The following is a 20,430-nucleotide window of genomic DNA, read 5'->3' as shown; positions in this document are numbered from 1 at the left end:
CTAAAGCAGTTAGGGGTGAAATTATTAGTTATGCAATGGCCAAGAAAAAGAAATTAAACTAAGATATACTGGAAGTAGAAAAACAGTTGGTTTTCTATAAACTGCAAATGAACGTCTTCCATACAGAGGAGTGGAAAACTAATTTCAGGTGGCACAAATGCTGTTAAATAATTCATTACACCAGAGTGTGGTTAACTCATTGTTCTTGTTTAGAAACAAGATGTTTCAATATGTCAATAAATCAGGCCGGATGCTAGCAAACTTGGCTAAGGCGCAAATAATATCAAAATTTATATGTGGCATAAAAAACAAAAAGAGTGATTGGATTGCTTATATAGAAGGAATCTGAGAAGTCTTTAAGCATTTCTGTCTTAAGCTTTACTCAGCGGAACCCACCAATGTAGAAAATAGAGAACATTTCTTCTCCAATCTTTAGATACCTAGGCTATCTGAAGCAACATTAGACAACCTAAATGTGCAAATAACTGTTCAGGAAGTAGCACAGGTACTCCAGGAGCTGCCAAACTACAAAGCACCAGGCCCAGATGGGCTTCCGGCTATCTTCTATAAATTACTCTTTGATCAGCTAGTGCACCCCTTAAGAGAACTATTTGAACATATGATTGAGGAAGGGAGACTACCCAAGACTATGAAGATAGTAGTGAACGCAGTTCTGCTTAAACAAGATAAAGATTTTGCAAGTGCTGCTTCATACAGGCCAATCTCCCTTTTAAATCAGGATGTAAAAATATATGCCAAGCTTATTGCAAATAGGTTTAAATTAGCCATGCCAAGTTTAATCTCCAGAACAGGCTGGATTTGTTTTGGGGAGGAAATCATCAGCAAATATCAAAGAGTTGCTATTGGCGTTAGAGTCTTGCAAGAGATTAGAGTTTAAAGATCCACTGGTAGTCAATTTTGATGCAGAGAAAGCCTTCGACAGAGTGTCATGTTATTTCCTTCATTATACAGTACATTGGAAACATTTGGCTTTTCCAGACTTATTGCTGACACAATCAGCTTACTTTATGGTGACCCGAAAGCACAAACTGTCCCGCTTCACATATATTTACGTTAGGAAGAGGCACCAAGCAAGGTTACCCACTCTTTCCATTGCTGTTTATCCTCACTTTGGAGTCACTTATTCTTAAATTTAAGGCAAGAGCAAAGAGTTAGGAGGGGTTACAATAGACAATTGCGAATAAAAGTTAATGCTATTTGCTGATGATATTTTAATGGAAATAACGCATGCCAAATTAATGTGACGGTTATATTAGACATGATTGTAATATTATGGCAGCTCTTTGGGATTGAAATTAAACTTTAGCAAATCCGAATGTGAAGGAACGATTGAAAGGGAGCTGGGATGTGAGGAAACGATTAAAAGGGAGCTGGGAAGGATTTCTATTGCATTGGGTAAATAGCACTCTTAAATACTTAGTAATATGAGTTCATGTTAATTCCAAGGAATGGTATCAACATTCCATTCCCCTTGTTACAGGGAAGTTTAAGAAAAAATTCATTAGATGCAATTTCCTTTGTCCCTCTCAGGTCTTATAGCGCTAGTAAAAATATGTATTCCAAAATGAAATATGTCTTACAGATGGTTCCTTTCATGTTTCAAAAGACTTCAAGTTGTTGTTATGTTCCAATCTCTTTTGGAGAAATCCTGGAGTGCCTTTGCCCATTTCTAGATTAATGATTCCAAGGGTGGAAGGACGATTGGGATTTTCAAACATTAGGTTGTACAATATTGCATGTGTTTCAGGGATTTTGAAGGAAACACTGTTGGTATGATCTAATAGTTTTACATATACAGTAGAGGAGCTGTTTGCCCCACCCTTAAGTTTACAATATGTTTTTCATCCAGACAATCCAAACTTCCTAATGCATTTGTTGGGGTCCATGATTTTTCAAACAGTTAAGCAAGTGCAGAGATATATATAAACCTTTTTGAAGCTGCCATGAGAAATGTTTTACTGTTTACCTCTTGTAAACAGTAAGATGTTACAAAACCTGATGTAATGAAGAAAGTTTTGGATATATTGGGGGCTGAGGCTGTGCATGGAACAGTAAGAGGCTCTATGTCAAAGATGGCTTACATCTGTCTGTGGCAGGAAAAAAGATCCTAAATGAAACATTCAAATCATATATCATAAGGCATTTAAACTAGAGGACAGGGGTGGCAAAAGGAAATTGAAATGTCACCTCCAACATCTGCAAAAAGTGGATGAAGAAATTAACAAAATTCAACTGAATAGGGCAAAAAAGATGTCCAAGAAGAAAAGCTGGAAAGCTATAAGCACAAATGCCTGTAGTCTGGGCAACAAAATCTCACACCTGCAGGCTGTAATGGTGGAAGCAGATTTGGATATTGTTACTGTTACAGAGACTTGGTTCTCTGAGTTTCATGATTGGGGATGTGGCCATCTCTGGCTATAACTTGTTTAGGAAGAAGAGAGTACAGAAAAGATGGAGGAGTAGTTCTTTGTAAGAAACAATATCCAAGCAACTGAAATGCAAGGGATGTGGGGTAGGGAAGAAGCATTATGGGCTCTTCTAAAAAAAAAAAGAAGATGGTGCTTCCATTTATATCTGTGTGGTATACAGGCTTCTCACTAAAACAGAAGAACTGGACAGAGATCTAGTTAAAGACATCCAAAACGTAGAAAAGAAGGGAGAAGTGTTGCTAGTTGGAGATTCTAATCTGCCAGATGTGGATTGGAGCATTCCATCTGTGGAATCTACAAGAAGTAGAGAGATGGTGGATGCTTTTCAAGGGGCTCTGTTCAAAGAAATGGTAATGGAACCCACGAGGGAGGGTGTGATACTTGACCTGGTGCTCTCAAATGGGGATAATGTTTCAAATGTCTGAGTAGGTGCCCACCTTAGCACCAGCTACCATCAGACAGTATGCTTTGATATCGTAAACAGGATACAGAGAAGATGAGCAAAGACCCAAGTTTTGAATTTCACAAATATAAACTTTGTCAAAATGGGAATGTTCCTAGAGGAAGAACTGGAAGCCTGGGAGAAAATGGGTGAGGTGGAACAACAGTGGGCCAAACTGAAAGGAGCAACAAATCGATATATTAGAAAAGTAAACAAAAGTAAGAGGAAAAAGAAATTGAACTGGTTCTCAAAAGGAAGGGGCTGAAAAAATAAAGGCAAAAAGAACAGAGTTCAAGAAGTTTAAAGGATCCCAAAAAGAGGAGCATAGGGAAGAATACCTGGTGAAACTGAGGGACACAAAAAAGGAAATCAGGAAAGAAAAAGGTCAAACAGAAGAAAGGATTGCCAAAGAGGTAAAACGAGGAGACAAAACATTTTTCAGATATATCAGAGAAAGAAGGAAGGCCAGTAGTGCTATAGTGAAATTGAAAGTTGACAAGCAACAATGTGTGGAGAAAGATGAAGAAATGGCAGAAATATTAAACAAATACTTCAGTTCGGTGTTCACTAAAGAAAACCCTGGAGAGATTGTAGAAGGGAATGAGGTAGATGAAACTTCAATTATGGAAAAGAATATATGGGACGAGGTAGGCAAACAAAGTGAACAAGGCTATGGGGGCCGGATGAGATACATCCCAGGATATTGAGGGAGCACAGAGATGTGCTGGTGGGTCCGCTGAAGGACCTTTTCAGTAGATCCCTGAAATGGGTGTGGTGCCGTGGGATTGGAGAAGAATGGTGGTGGTCCAGCTTCAAAACAGTGGTAGCAGAGAGGAGACAAACTACAGGCTGGTTAACCTCACATCGGCACTGGAAATATTAATGGAGATGCTGCTGATGGAAAGGATAATGAACTATCTACAATCTGGTGGGTTGCTGGTCCCGGGGCAGCATGGATTCTCCAGGGGAAGGTCCTGTCAGACAAATCTGATTGGTTTTTTTTTCTTGGGTGAATAGAGAATTGGATTGAGGAAGAGTGCTCGATGTAATCTACTTGGATTTCAGCAAAGCTTTTGATTTGGTCCTGCATAGGAGGCTTATGAATAAAATGAGAAGCTTGGGAGTGACCGCTAAGGTGGTGTGTGGATTACAAATTGGTTGACCGATAAGAGACAGTGTGTAATGGTAAATGAAACCTACTCTAAAGAGAGAGCCGTGTTAAGTGGACTGCCACAGGGATCGGTGTTGGGACCGTTTCTGTTCAATATCTTTGTAAGCGACATTACAGAAAGGATAGAGGGTAAAGTATGTATTTGAGGTTGATACTAAGATCTGCAACAGAGTGGACACGCCTGAAGGAGTAAAGAGAATGAAAGATTTAAGAAAGCAGGAAGAGTGGTCAAAGATTTGGCAGCTCTGATTCAATGCAAAGAAGTTCAGAGTCATGCATCTGGGATGCAGTAATCCAAAAGAGCTGTATGTGATGGGGGTGAAAAACTGTTATGCACAGATCAAGAGAGGAATCTTGGGGTGAAAGTATCTGGAGATCTGAAGTTGGTGAAGCAATGTGACAAGGCGATAGCTAAAGCTAGAAGGCTGGACTGCATAGAAAGAGGAATAACTGGCAAGAAAAAGGAGATGATGATGCCCTTGTACAGATCCTTGGTGAGGCCTCACCTGGAGTATTGCATTCAGTTCTGGAGCCCATATCTCAAAAAGAATAGAGACAGAATGTAGGCAGAGCAGAGAAGGGCAACAAAAATGTTGTGGGGTCTGTATTGGAAGACCTATGAGGAGAGGCTGAAGGATCTGAATATATATACCTTGGAAGAGAGGAGATGCAGGCAAGATATGATACAGACCTTTAGATACCTAAAAGGTTTCAATGATGTATGGACTTTGAACCTTTTCCTTTGGAAAGTAAACAATAGAACTAGGAATCATGAAATGAAACTCAAGGGGGGTCGACTCAGAACTAATATCAGGAAATATTTCTTCATGGAGAGGATAATAGAGACCAGAAATGCCCTTCTGGAGGAGGTGGTGAAGAAGAAAACAGAGAATTCATAGGGACATGGGATAAACACCAGATCTCTAAAGGCCAAAAGACATAAATGAGATAAGCGGGGGGGGGGGGGGGGGGGGGACGACTTGCTGGTATGGCGGTTACTACCTTTATCAGAAGGCATGGAGATTACTACCCTTAACCAATATACTTTGATGCTTTAAATGCCACTGCAACATTTTTCCCTGCTTAAACAGCAGGGGGATAAGAGGAATTTTATTCAGACGACAACCGTGGGCCCCGACTTCCATGGTTTGGGATACTGTAATGCGGACATAAGGTAAAAAAGCACAGACTGTATGGGCAAGTCCTTAAGGAAACGAAGAAAGCGTGCATGGGGTAATTTGCTGTTGCGGCAGTTACTACCCTTAACCAAATAAACCTTGACACTTTTGATGCAACTCCAACATTACTCTCTGCTTCGATGGCAGGGGAAAAGGGGAATTGGAATTAGACAGCAACCATCAAGGGCCCTCATTTTTGCAGTCTGTGGAACTTATGAGCATGGGGGTAACCAGCACAGCGCAGCGGTTACTACCCTTAATAGAAGCATGGGATTACTTAACCAATAAGCCTTGATGCTTTTGATGTAACTGCTTTGAAGGAGGGGGGTAGGGGCTGAAAGGAAAAAAAAATTTGGATTCAGGGACAACTCAGCACGAGCTATGACTTTTTTACAGTCTGGGCTACTGATGCTCAGACATTAAGAAAAAAGCACAGGACTGCTTCTATGGCCAAGTCCATAAGCAAAGCACGTCAAGCAAAACTCACTGATACATAGGGGTAACATGCATGGCGCAGCAGGTATTACCATGGGGAAACTTACTGGGCATCCTGGATGGACCATCAGACCTTTTCTGTCGTCGTTTCTATGTAGGGACTCCAAAATTTGCACCTGGAGACATGTGTAGGACTAGTCAAATATCAGACGCAAGGAATTGTTACCATACAATCTTTTATTAATATGGGCACAGGAAAATACAGTGCATTCAGAAAGTATTTAGATTCCTTCACTTTTAACACATTTTGCTGTTATAGCCTTATTCTAAAATGGATAATATGTATTTTTTCCCTTCTCAATCTAAACACAATACCTTATAATGACAAAGTAAAATCAGGTTTGTAGAAATTTTTGCAAGTTAATTTAAAAAAAATATAAAATAGCACATTTATATAGGTATTCAGATCCTTTATTCAGTACCTTGTTGAGGCACCTTTTGCAGAGATTACAGTCTTCTTGAGTATAATGATACAATCTTGGCACATCTGGATTTGGGGATTTTCTTCCATTCTTCTTTACAGATCCTCTCAAGCTCTATCAGGTTGGATGGAGAGCATCGATGCATAGCTATTTTCAGGTTTCTCCAGAGATGTTCGATCGGGTTTAAGTCCAGGCTGTGGCTGAGCCACTCAAGGACATTCACAGATTTGATCCGAAGCCACTCCTGCGTTGTCTTGGCGGTGTGCTTAGGGTCATTGTCGTGTTGGAAGGTGAATTGTCACCCCAGTCTGAGATACAGAGCATTCTAGAGCAGGTTTTCACCAAGGATCTCTCTGTGCTTTGCTCCATTCATCTTTCCCTCGATCCTGACTAGTCTCCCAGTTCTTGCAGTTGGAAAATATTCCCAGAACATATTGCTGCCATCACCATGCTTCATTGTAGGGATGATATTTTCTAGGTGATGAGTGGTGCCATGTTTCCTGTAGATGTAACGCTTTTTAGTTTCATCAGACCAGAGAATCTTGTTTCTCTTGCTTTATTTATTTATTTATTTATTTAACTCTTTTCTATACTGACATTCATGACCCCGATCATATTGGTGAACAAGGGGGTTATAACATAAACATTAACATTGACATTGAAGAAGAAGCAAAGTTACAATAAAACAGGGTTGTAGGAACTTGGGAGCTGAAGTAGCTAGAACAGTGGTTCTCAACCCTGTCCTGGGGACCCCCCCAGCCAGTCGGGTTTTCAGGATATCCACAATGAATATGCATGAGAGAAAATTTGTATACACTGCCTCCATAACATGCAAATTTTCTCTCATGCATATTCATTGTGGATATCCTGAAAACCCGACTGGCTGGGGGGGTCCCCAGGACAGGGTTGAGAATCACTGAGCTAGAGGCTGAGGTTAAACAAAGTAAACTTATTAAACTTAACAAGGGTATGTTGGAAATGCCTTGAGTCATATATGGAGAGTTCTGTCTAAGTGGCACTTATAATTGAACCGAAACAAGCTATGAAAGGGGCGCAGAGTCGAAAAAGGGGGGATAGGCAGGAGGGGGGGGGGGGGGTACTGGGTTAAGGGAAGGCTTGTTGAAACAGCCAGGTCTTGAGTTTTTTTCCTGAATGTCAACCGGCAGGGTTCCATTCTGAGATCTGGAGGAATGGCATTCCAGATGGCTGGTCCCACTGTCGAGAAGGCCCGTTCTCTGGTGGCTGTACAAAGGGTGGATTTGGTTGTGGGGGTGTGCAGGGTTCCTTTGTAAGCTTCTGAGATGGGTCTTGTAGCAGTGTGGAGTCTAAACGGGATTTGAAGGTCGAGAGGGAGCTGATTGTGAATGGTTTTGTGAATGATATTGAGGGACTTGTGTAGGATTCTGTAACTTATTGGGAGCCAGTGCAGGTTCCTGAGGATGGGTGTGATGTGATCTCCACAGTTGGTGTTTGTCAAGATTCTGGCAGCCGCGTTTTGGAACATCTGAAGTGGTTTGGTGGTGGAGGCGGAGAGACCCAGTAGGAGGGCGTTACAGTAGTCTATCTTGGCAAAAAGTGTGGCTTGGAGGACTGTCCTGAAATCATGGAAATGGAGGAGTGGCTTGAGTCTTTTTAGAACTTTTAATTTGTAGAAGCAGTCCTTGGTTGTGTGATTGATGAATTTCTTTAAGTTCAGACGGTTGTCGAGTATCACTCCAAGGTCTCTTACTTGAGTGACCATGGTATTGGGAGGGGTCTGCAGAGGCGGATCGGTGTGGTCAGAGAAGATGAAGAGGAGTTCCGTCTTGGCTGAGTTGAGGACAAGGTTTAGACTGGTGAGGAGGAGGTTGATAGATTGGAGGCAGTTTTCCCAGAACTTGAGTGTTTTCGTTAAGGATTCTGTTATCGGGATCAGAATCTGTACGTCGGCGAAGAGATAATGATTTAATTTTAGGTTTGTTAGCAGCTGGCATAGGGGTAGGAGGTAGACATTGAAGAGGGTGGGAGACAGTGATGAGTCTTGGGGTACTCCTAGTGATGATTTGATGCTCGGGGATTCTTTGTTGTTAATTTTAACTTTGTAGCCTCTATTACTGAGGAAGGACTCGAACCATCTGAAGACCGTGCCTGATATACCAATGTCTGATAGGCGATTTAGAAGAATAGAGTGATTCACGGTATCAAACGCAGCCGAGATGTCAATTAAACTCTGGAATTTGTTGCCAGAGGATGTGGTTAGTGCAGTTAGTATAGCTGTGTTTAAAAAAGGATTGGATACGTTCTTGGTGGAGAAGTCCATTACCTGCTATTAAGTTCACTTAGAGAATAGCCACTGCCATTAGCAATGGTAACATGGAATAGGCTTAGTTTTTGGGTAATTGCCAGGTTCTTATGGCCTGGATTGGCCACTGTTGGAAACAGGATGCTGGGCTTGATGGACCCTTGGTCTGACCCAGTATGGCATTTTCTTATGTTCTTATGTTCTTATGATGTCGAGAAGTACTAGCAGGAATGAGTGTCCTTTGTCTAGGCCCATGATGATATGGTCCATGAGGGAGATAAGGAGGGTTTCCATGCTTAGTGATTTGCGGAAGCCGTATTGAGTAGGATAGAGAATTTTATGGTCTTCTAGGTAGTCGGAAAGTTGAGTATTGACCAGTTTCTCCATGAGTTTGGCAACAAAAGGGAGATTAGAGATAGGACGGAAGTTGGTGAGTTCTCTTGGGTCTAGGTTTGGTTTCTTCAGCAGGGGTTTGAGGGAGGCAAGTTTTAGTGTGTCTGGGTAGATTCCTTGCGATAAGGAGCAGTTTATAATATCTGCCAAAGGTTTGGAGATAGTGTCCGGGATCAGTAAGAATAGTTTTGTCGGGATGTGGTCGGATGGTTGGGTAGAAGGTTTCAATCTCTTTAGTAAGGACTCGATCTCCAAGGAGGACGTAGGTTCGAAGGAGTCTAGGTTAGCTCCAGCATAAGATGAGGTGGTGAAAGGGATGGGAGGAGAAGTTGAGTTGGTGGGGAGGAGTGTTAGAAGATTGGAGATTTTTTTCTGAAAGAAGGTTGCGAGTTTGTTGGCCTTAGTTTGTGCTTGGTCGTCTGGGATGGCCAGGGCGGTGAGTTTCGTGAGTTCGGAAACATAAGAGAACAGGGCCCTGGCATCGAATCGGAGGTTGTGAATTCTACGGGCGTAGAAGTCTCTTTTTGTACGTAAGATGGAGCTCCTGTAGCAGTGGAGGGAGCATTTGTAAGCGGACAATGTAATATTGCAAGGGGCCTTGCGCCATTTGCATTCCTTGTGTCTGAGGTCTTGCTTCAGCTTCTGAAGTTCAGGGGAGAACCAAAGTTGTTTTCCTTTCAGGGTCGTGTTGATTTTTTTGACTCACGAGGGGCATAATTTGTTGGCTGTCGATTCTGTGATATTGTGCCAGGAGAATAGGGCTGAGTTAGGGTTTGAAACATCCAGGTTAGGAAGTTCTTTGGATAAGTGTTCGCTGAGAACATCTGAGGCGCATGGTTTCCTGAAGTGGATGGTAGATTGAAGGAGGGGAGAGGTCGGACTTTCTTTCACCGTTAGGGTGGTGGATATCAACGAGTAGTCTGACCGAGGGACTGGGATGCAGTCAGGAGAGATAGAATGCAATAGGCTGGAGTTTATGAAGATGAGGTCTAGGGTATGGCCCGTTTTGTGGGTGGGTTTGTTAATGATTTGCTTAAAGCCCATGGCCGTGAGGGAGGTGAGGAGGGCGGTGTTCAGTTGACGTGGAGGTTGAAATCCCCCAAGATCATAGCTGGGGAGTCCGTGTTTATGTATTTTACTATGGCTTCTGTGAGAGGGGAGGCATCTGTGACTAGTAGCCCTGGAGGGGCATATATGAGCAGGATTTGTAGCTGATTGGATTTGAAGAGGCCTAATTCAAGTTTAGCGAACGTCTTGACAGGCTGTAGGGCAGTGGTTCTCAACCCTGTCCTAGGGACCCCTCCAGCCAGTCGGGTTTTCAGGATATCCACAATGAATATGCATGAGAGAAAATTTGCATACATTGCATCCATAACATGCAAATTTTCTCTCATGCATATTCATTGTGGATATCCTGAAAACCCGACTGGCTGGGGGGGTCCCCAGGACAGGATTGAGAACCACTGCTTTAGGGAGAGCCTAAGCTCTTTTTTGGCTACTAGGAGAAGGCCGCCTCCTCGTTTTTTTTGTCTAGGAAGTGAGAAAATATCGTATAGGTGTATTCTTGGTTGATTTATCAGGGCTATGTCCGAGTTTTTGAGCCAGGTTTCCGTGATAGCACAGATGTCTGGCTTTGAGTCTAGAAGATAATCATTGAGGATGTGAGTTTTTTTTGTGAGTGACTGAGTGTTGAAGAGGGTTAGTGAAAATAGCGTGAGTCCCAGGAGTTGAGTAAGGTGGGAGGTCATGATGGAAATGAGGGTTCTAGTTGAGTGGTAAGGGGATTGCAAGAGTGATTTTTTAGGAAAGAGGTGACGGTGATATAGGATGGGGATTGGGTAGGCTTGCATCATGCTTCTAGTGTTGGGAGCCTGTGTGTGGAGGGTAGGATGGTTTCGAAGCTCCGTCGTGGAGGGCTGCGGATGTGGGCAGCTTAGATAGCTGTGGGGGAGAGAGAAGCGGTGAGGCTGATCTGGATGAGGCAGAGATCCGGGGCATAGAAAATAGAAAATCAGACGTGGGAGGCCCAATCACGGGTGATGGCAAGAAACTTAAACTCAGACGATGACTTGTAATTATGCTTATCTTGCTGGGTTGTAGATTTCCTACTTCCGTAGTAGTCTGGGATATGGGAGGTAGGTAGGAGGAGGCTGCGATATAGATGAGAATAGCTCTGGCTGGAAAAACTATGAGGTAGGAGTTTGAAGAGTGGTTTCACCAGGAGGCTGCCGACAGCACCGGTTCGCACGAAGGGGCAGGCCCCTTTGTCGTGCTCCTTAAGCGCCGTCGTCTGCCCTTTAAAGGGCTCGGGTCACACCTTCACTGACATCGGGTGTACTTTAATTGGCTTTTGGCAAACTCCAAGCGGGCTGTCATGTGCCTTTTACTGAGGAATGGCTTCCTCCTGGCCACTCTACAATAAAGGTCTGATTGGTGAAGTGCTGCAGAGATGGTGGTCCTCCTGGAAGATTCTCCCATCTCCACAGCAGAATTCTGGATCCTCTGGAACTCTATCAGAGTGACTCTTGAGTTCTTGGTCACCTCTCTGACCAAGGCCCTTCTGCCCCCGATTACTCAGTTTGTGTGGGCAGCCAGCTCTAGGAAGAATCATGGTGGTTCTAAACTTCTTCAATTTAAGAATGATGGAGGCCACTGTGCTCTTCTGGACCTTCAATGCTATAGCAATTTTTTGTACTTTCCCCTAGATTGTATGACACTTCAGCGTGTGGCACTTAAACATGCAGCCAAATAAGCAACTGATTCATATAATCAACCGTGACATTTCGATCACTATTTCCGTTTCCTAGGCAGTACTATCATTAAAAGAATACCTTGGTAAGCTTAACAAAATATTATAATTATGTTTTTATACTAATTCTAAGTATTTTAACCCATGATTATTTTTACTGTAGTAATAATTCTTATTAAAAGGAAAACATAAAATCCTTCTGAATGGGTATTTGTATCGCCTGTCGAAGGAAAACAAAACACTGAACTGTAAATGTGATCAACATGGCTGCAATGGTAGTTTAACCACTTCAATGAGCTACTGCGAACTTGAGGTTAATTTTAAAGAACTAAGAGAGCATAACCATCCTCTGGATCCTGCTGTCGAGGAGCTTTAAGTTACAAATAATGATTGATAACAGTTGTTTAAGTGAAGCTCCTCCTAGGTCCATGATTAGTACAGCAGTGGCACAGTTTAGTGAGGAAGCAATGGCGTCTGCATCGAGAAAAGTTCAATGGCACGTAAAATTCAGTGCGCACAAAAGCTTGCAGGTGATTATGAAGAATCTGAATTGCAGTTGGCTGAAAACTTGCATATCTCTGATAAATATAAAAATGCCATTCATATGGGCAAGAATGTATGCTTTATTTCTCCACAGCGAAAGTATTGGCCACAATGCTCATTCTAAACCAATAATCTATGCTTCTAATGCAATTCTGGAATTACATAATGCCAGAGTTTGGATGTGCGACGGAACATTTAAAGCTGTTCCCAAAATATTCTGCCAGCTTTATTCAATTCACGCTGTATGTGGCACACGTTTTCCCATGTGTATATGCCATCTTACCTGATGTCTCGTTCTACCTATTGATGGCTATTTCAAATTCTCAGGAACATGCAATATAATCTTTTACCGGAAACTTGTGTAATAGACTTTGAATCAGCAACAAGAACAACCTTCGTGCAGGAATTCCCCGATGTCAATATTCTAGGTTGCTTTTTCCATTTGATTCAGTTTGTTTGGAAGAATGTTCAAAGCAACAGGCTGACCACCACTGCCTGTATTGCTAATGAAGACTTATGTCGCATAACAAAATCGTTATGCTCACTTGTCTTTTTACCTGAAGAAGAAGTCAGTGAAGCATTAGATAATCTTATAGATGAAGTGGATTATATAAATCTTGGAATAGCGGAACTACTTGATTACTTTGAAATACATTCATTGGTCACAGAAACCGTAGAGGCATGCAAAGATGACTACGTTTCCCTCCATATATGTGGATAGTGCATGAAAGAACGAATGAAGGGATACCAAGAACTTATAACAAGCTAGAAGGATGGCACCAGGCATTTCAAACACAAATCGATTGCCCCCATCTGTCCGTCTTCAGATTTCTTGCCACTCTTCAACGTGAAGAAGGACTTCAATATGCGTTGTCTACACGAGTTTCTGGAGATCAGGTGGGGAAAATAAGTCAAAAAAATACCAAAGGCTGAATACACAAATTATCAACTTTGTTAATGAATACTCCTTTGGGAACACTGATCTAGAAACCTTTTTAACTTGCGTTGCATACGTTGTCACGTTGAATAAATAAATCACGCTGTCAGATCACACTGTCACTGTTGCAACTGTTGCTGCCCGTCTCTACTACGTCCACCTTACCTCTTTGGCGACTCCCTCTTTGCCTGTTGGACGTTTGGCTGCCAAGGCGTCATCAGTGCCGTTCTCCTTCGGCGTCCCCGGACCGGCTAGACGCCGCACTCCGTCATGTTTCTCAGCAGCCTAAGGGCGCGCGCGCGGCATGGCCCTGACTCAAGTACCAGCATTGGCGGTGACGTCATCTCCACCAGATATTTAAGGTCTCTGAAATTGCTAACTAATCGAGTTAGCAAGGAGTTGGATTACAAGGGTAATCTGCCTCCTCGGACTTACCAGGGGTACCCGCTCCTCGGGGGCCTCGTTTCTCCTTGCCTTTCAGGTCGCAGTCTGGAACCTTTACTTGCTCCTCGAGGGCCCACGTACCCGGACTTGCTACTGAATACCACTTCTGCCAGGAAGTCATCACTGCCTACAACACCAGTGACTTACCATCTCTCTCTCAGAGCGTTCCCTGGAACCAGGTACTCACTCCTCGAGGGCCTTCTTTCCAGCTCCTGGGCTGCTTCTAAGAGACTATTGTGTGAGAGTTACCATCAAGGTTCTGTTCCTGAACTCTGCATACCCTGCCTACTCACTATATTCAGTTTCTCTACAGCTTAGGTATCCAGGATCGCTGTTCCAGTATCTGAGGGACTACAGCCCAGCCGGGCGTTCCAGCTCACTCCTGGCACCTCTGGTGGTTCCATATACTGTCTAATAAAAGAACTAGTGTGTCTGTCTCCATACTCTGAGCCTGACCGGTGGTCCCTCTCGGGATCTTCCCCCGGGGGCGTGGTCATCTGCCACTGGCCCAAGGATCCACCCACAACTACCTCAAACACCATCACATACATTGAGTAAACAAATCATGGAATTGCGCTGTAATGTAACAAAATTTTACAATGTTTTAAAATAAATTTTATGTAAATTTTATGCTAGATGCTCTCTCAAATGTCACACGTTTATGACATGAGCAACTGTTGCAGTTGCTCATTTGACATTCGCTTAAGTATCGCATGCTCAAGTGACTGGTAATGCTTCTCCAGATCTGTGCCTTGACACAATCCTGTTCTGGAGGTCTACAGACAATTCTTTTGACTTCATGACTTTGATTTTGCTCTGACATTCACTGTCAGCTGTGGGATCTTATATAGTCAGATGTGTGCCTTTCCAAATCATGTCCAATCAATCGAATTTACCACAGGTGGACTCCAATCAAGTTAGAGAAACATCTCAAGGATGATCAATGAAAACAGGATGCACCTGAGCTCAACTTTGAGTGTCATAGCAAAGGGTCTGTAAATGTTTGTAAATGTGATATTTCAGTTTGTTTGTTGTTGTTTGTTTTTTTTTAATTAATTTGCACAAATTTCTACAAACCTAATTTTGCTTTGGCTTTTTGGGGTGTTGTGTGTATATTGAGGAGGGGGAAAATGTATATTCATTTTGGAATAAGGCTGTAACATAATAAAATTTGGAAAAAGTGAAGGGGTCTGAATACTTTCTGAATGTACTGTATATCCAATGGAATACTGCATCACATGCTTGCATTTTCCTGACGGACCTATTTGCCTACCTGCAATTGCAAAGTTATGTATTGCCTACATGTACCCCGAACACAGTGGCCTACAGTAATGGGCCATTCCAATTTTTATTAGTTATTTGCGAAAAATCAAATTTCTGTAACCACTACGTATAGACTTTTGCATAACTCACAATATAATATATTACAAGTGTTTTGCAGATGTATGATCACAGGACGTGCAGTGTGAATTAGTTGAAGATGTTGCATATGCTTGTTCTACTTTAATGTAGAGAGCTGCCTCAAGTATGTTTCTGAGGGAAATTCATTTTTAAAAATTCTTAATAGAATAATAATTTGGGTAAGTAAGACATTGAAAGTAAGATTGCACCTTCTGATTCTTGTTTGAAATGTTCACAGGCTGGTGCCACTCTTATTCACTGCCTATGGGATTGTATTTACATTCAATCCTTTTGGCAAAATATTTTGTCATTTTTCACATCTATGATCGCAAGACACATTTCCATGGACAGCAGCTTTCTGCATTTTGGGACATGATAGTAGCTTAAGATTGGTTTTAATAAGAATTAATCAAGGGCTGTCTACAAGCCTTGAAATGTATCTTGGCTAATTGGGTAACTCAAAGATCCCAGGTTTTACATTTTGGAAAGCTGCCATGCTGGACCTCTTCTTGCTGGAGTGTAAAACAATTGATGTCTGTTTTCTAAATCACAACAATTCTTTTACGTTACTTGGAAAAAAGGTTTTGGCTACAATACCTAGAGATATGAAAAGGAAAAATGTTACGCCTTAACTGGATTACATCGTTATTTTAAAATTGGTCAATGACCTAAAAAGCAGGGTATGTGGAGTAAAAGGAGAGCATTTTCCTAATGTTGACACATCCTGGTTGGAAACCTACAATCCTAGTATTATTCTTCTATAGCGTTTGTATAGAAGATATGCAAGAAAGGTTGAGTATGAGAAAATCCACATCCAGAAGTCAAGGGAAAGGGGAGGGGGATAGGGGTCTATTGTTTTACTGTATAATGTTTGATGCTGATATTTGTTTAATTATTTCTTAAAAAATTTAATTTAAAAAAAAAAAAAAAGCCAATCCAGATAAATCAGAAGCTATGTGGTTCTAATGAAGACAAACTTCTCAGTTTTCATCTCCTATTATTTCTGGTAATTCTGTTAAGGTTAGAAATGTCATCACTTCTTTGGGCATTCACGTTTACTCTGCCCTTGCTTTCACTAATCACATTTCACATTTATTACAGAGTCCATATTTCGTTTTTTGTGTTATATTCTTCGTCTTAAACCTTTTCTTGATTCTTCGGATCTTAAGACTTTAACTCCTCATGTCATTTTATTATGGCTTGATTATTGGTACGCCCTTTGTCATAGTCTGACATCAACTCAAATGAGGAGATTGGAAATAGTACAAACTACTGCAGCCCAACTTATTTTTGGAAAAAGGAAATATGATCATGTCACCCCTTTATTGTTTGAACTAAATTGGCTTCCAATATTTCTTAGAATACAATTTAAAATAGGATGCTTGACCTTCAAGGCTTTGTGTTGGGGTACTCTGTTGTACCTTTCTAGCTTGATCATTCCTTACAAACCAGGGGCCTCATTTTCTAAAGTATCGCAGGTCTGCGATACTTTAGATAATGACGGACGGACGGGGGGGGCCAAAACGGGCGGCGGTCCTGCGCTAGCTGGCAGCGAACGTGCCGCTGCGGTGCGATCGCTGCCGATTTCGCACCCAATAGCGCCACCATAGAAGGTGTAGCTATTGGGCTTGAAATAGGACGTGAAAAGGCCCTTACCTTTTCATCGTCCGTGGCGTCTTCGCGGAGTCAGCCCCGGTGATGCCCCGACTCCTCCTCTTCCGGGGCCGACTCCGCCCCCATCTTGGTATCGCACGCGATAAGGGACTTTTCACGTGCGATCCGTCTGGTAAATGACCCCCCCAGGTCTGTTATTGCCGCCTTCTCAACAAGAATTGCTTGTTTTACCTTCTATAGATATTAGGTTAGAGAGTTCTAGAGATATCAGTTTTTCTTATCTTGCTCCCAGCTTTTGGAATTCTTTTCTTTTTGGATCTGTATTTGGAGAAAAATCATATGAAATTCAGAAAAATCTTAAAGGCTTTTCTTTTTATGCAAGCTTTTCCATCGAGTTAATGTGTTTTATGTTGTAGTCCGCTTATTTGACGATCTTGTTTTTAGGGTTTAATCATTTTTACTTATGTATATATTACTTTATTAGTATAAATAATTTTATATGGGTTGTCAGTAATTGATAGGGATTGTGATTTATTTATGATTTATTTCTTCTTTTTAATGTTTTATAATTCTTTGTACTTGTTTTGTTTTAAATGTAACACTGCTTTTATTAACTATTCACTTATTAATGGTAGAGATTTTATTGTGTTTTGTGTTGTACATCGCTTAGGTTACAATTGTAAGATACGCGATTAATCAGGTTTGTATAAATAAATAAATCTATTCTTACAACCTGCTATTTCCCACACAGGGTTCTCACGTTCCCCCAAAATGGTATCAGTTTCCCTGCTGCTTTTTAGGAAATAGACTTGGCTTAAAAACTGGAATGTCCATCTGACTCTGATTCTGTCTCCTCTTCCTCAGCACTGAACTTCATGGTTAGACTGGGTGCCTTTCCTTCTCTCTACCTCCTCTTTCTTGCTCATCCCCTCTGGTTCTTTTTATGGGAACTAGCAGCCTTTTGTTGGTTGATAGTGACTCCCTCTGATTTAGCTCTTTCCTATACCACCTTTCTCAAACTAGGTGCTAGGGAACCAGGGAGATATAATCCTGTTAGAATGGCCATCTTTATCCCCATTTCAAAACTGTTACTGCCTTATATTTCAAAAACTGTCTTTTGCACAGAGGCCAATTCTAATTCCATTAAATCATTACAGTGTGATATTGATGAGTAGCTGCTGGATGAAACTTATGTACTGTGGGATTGTTATACTGATAAGTGATTATATACATATCTGGTTATTCTGTTCATTTACAAGCAGTGCTTGTTTATTCCTCGGATTTGGTATTTGTACTATACAAGAATAGAAAAACCCTGGAACATTGATGTGCTTTTGCACGTTAGGACTAAAGAACAAATGTATTCAAAGTATCTTCGGTCTTTTTGATATTAATTTTCGTTTTCTCTTAACAGGGATCTCAAACACAATGAAATCTTTTGGACTATTGAAGATATGAATGGAGCTTTCTCTGGACTGGAGAAACTTAGAAGGCTGTAAGTATTTAACCTTGTATGGGGAAGTGATTACAATATAATGTCATCTTGACAGAAGGTAGTTATATTACTACATTTTGTTGTGATAATTCATGCTTAATTTATTAACACTTTTTGGCTCTTAGTAGTTTTTAGTTTTAAAATAAATTTAAGCTTGTTTTCCTTACCATCTTGTTGAATATCACAAGCAATTTAATGCCAAGATAATCCAGTACTTCATAAGTAAATATTTTTTAAGGTATTAAATATTGAAAGTTCTCACAGGACAAGCAGGATGGTAGTCCTCACATATCAGTGACATCATAGGATAGAGCCCAATCACGGAACACTTTTGTCAAAGTTCCTAGAACTTTGACTGGCCCCTACTGGGCATGCCCAGCATGGCACTAACCCTGCAGCCAGCAGGGGTCCCCCTTCAGTCTTCTTTTTTCCATGCAGCAGTAGCCATGCGGTTAAGGAGCTCCACAGAGATTCCTGACAGGAATTTTCCTCACGGAATTACGACAACTTTTCTTACCCCACAGGGGTCCCTCCTTCAATTTTTTCAAGCCGCGGTACTCCAGTAAGTTTTCTACCCATTTTCGGTTGATTCCCGTCGAGTTTGGCCCTTGTGGCATACTGGCCGTCGACCGTACCGTGGTTAAAATTTTTCATGGCCATGGTGTTGGGGTTCCGTTGGTGCCCGGTCTGTAATCACACCATGTCCATAACAGATCCCCACAAAGTCTGTGTAATGTGTCATGGATGTGAGCACGATGTTCTGACCTGCACCAAATTTGCCCTAATGACACCAAAAGGTCACAAGGCCAGAAAGGAGAAGATGGCGCTTCTCTTCTGTGCTCAAACCCCGACACCATCTATTGCATCGACGTCGTCAGAACCGGCACCGTCAACTTTGCGCCAGTATCGACCACCGACTGGTGACCGTCCGGCATCGACGACTTCTCGGCCTTCAACCACCTCTACTTCCCCTCAGGACCAAGGGAATCGTAGAGAGAAACATTGCCACCGACATCAGAAGTCTCGGACCATCGAGGAAGTGAAATCATCGACCTCTCGCTCGTCCGAGCCGCTGTCGAAGAAACCCCGTCCAGAAAAGGCACCGACCTTTCGGCGACCGGGTCACCGAGGCAACCCTCACCCGAAAGGGGATTGGGAGCCGCGACTCCGCCTTTCACGGTGGTCCCTCCAGCTATGCCTCTGCCTTCTTCTTCTGTTCCGGTGCCGGGGCTGCTTGCTCCAGTTCTCTGAGAAGAACTGGACTGGCTGGTTCAGGAGGCCATCGACAAGGTGATGCATCGACTCCAAGTTCCTCCGGCACCGACACCGGTACCGATCATGGAACCGACTACTGACCCGATTCCGGCAGCGTTCGCACTGCTGCTCTCGAGGATGGAAGCACTCATTGCCGCTTTTCCACCGATGGATCCCGGGTCACCGATGGCTCCGGTGCCCTCTCTGCTCACCTTGTCAACAGGAGGAGAAACACCGTTTGCATCCCTCCATCAGGAGTCCTACCGATGCCTTAACCATCGATGCCGATACATCCGTCGGCGCCACCGATCCATCCATCGATGCTCTCGATGCCTGCACCGGTGCCTTCGATGCCTTCATCGATGCCTCCAATTATTCCTTCGATTCCTTCGGAGCCTAAACCAGGACCTTCAGGGATTCCACCGTCCCATCACCCTTGGACTCCTAGAGGGGCAGGTGCTTATCCCTACGATACATGGACTGATGATTCTTCACCAGACACCGATGACCTGCCTTCACCACCTTCTCCTACTGAAAGCAGGAAGCGTTCTCCTCCAGAAGACCTTTCCTTCATACATTTTATTAAGGAAATGTTTGAATTGGTTCCCTTCCAATTACAGACCGAACAAGATGGCAGGCATCAAATGATGGAGCTGTTGCAATTTCTGGATGCTTCGAAGGAAATAACCTCCATCCCTATTCACCAAGTTCTTCTGGATCTCCTCAAAAAGAACTGGGAACACCCTGGCTCTGTTGCTCCAGTCAACAGGAAGGCTGACACCACTTATTTGGTACAGTCAGCCCCAGGTTTTCAAAAACCTCAATTGGATCACCAATCTGTGGTGGTAGAATCTGCCGAAAAGAGGGCAAAGAGATCAAAACCCCATACTTCCTTTCCTCCAGGCAAGGAGCAAAAATTTCTAGATGCCATTGGTCGCCGGGTCTTCCAGGGCTCAATGCTCATCTCCCGAATCGCCTCTTATCAGCTCTATATGACCCAATACAACAGGGTCTTATTTAAACAGATACAAGACTTGACAGACTCCCTGCCTCAGCAATTTCAAGACCAACTCCAAACCCTAGTAAGCAAGGGTTTTGAGGGGGGCAAGCATGAGATAAGATCATCTTATGATATTTTTGACACTGCTACCAGGGTATCTG

The 20,430-nt window shown here is 42.5% G+C and overlaps 1 protein-coding gene across 3 annotated transcripts in view; it reads left to right on the top strand.

Moving 5' to 3' along the window:
- Positions 1 to 20,430, top strand: part of LRIG3 (leucine rich repeats and immunoglobulin like domains 3) — a 266,498-nt gene that overhangs the window by 175,258 nt on the left and 70,810 nt on the right. For all 3 annotated transcript variants that reach the window (XM_029615808.1, XM_029615807.1, XM_029615809.1), the window contains exon 9: positions 17,935 to 18,015. In XM_029615808.1, the coding sequence (XP_029471668.1) occupies positions 17,935 to 18,015 (81 nt within the window). The remainder of the gene's footprint in view (positions 1 to 17,934; positions 18,016 to 20,430) is intronic.

Source organism: Rhinatrema bivittatum, chromosome 9 (assembly GCF_901001135.1).
Source record: "Rhinatrema bivittatum chromosome 9, aRhiBiv1.1, whole genome shotgun sequence".
In the NCBI taxonomy this organism is placed as follows: domain Eukaryota; kingdom Metazoa; phylum Chordata; class Amphibia; order Gymnophiona; family Rhinatrematidae; genus Rhinatrema; species Rhinatrema bivittatum.
Note: the sequence above shows the minus strand (reverse complement) of the source record. Positions and strands in the feature narration are given on the sequence as shown.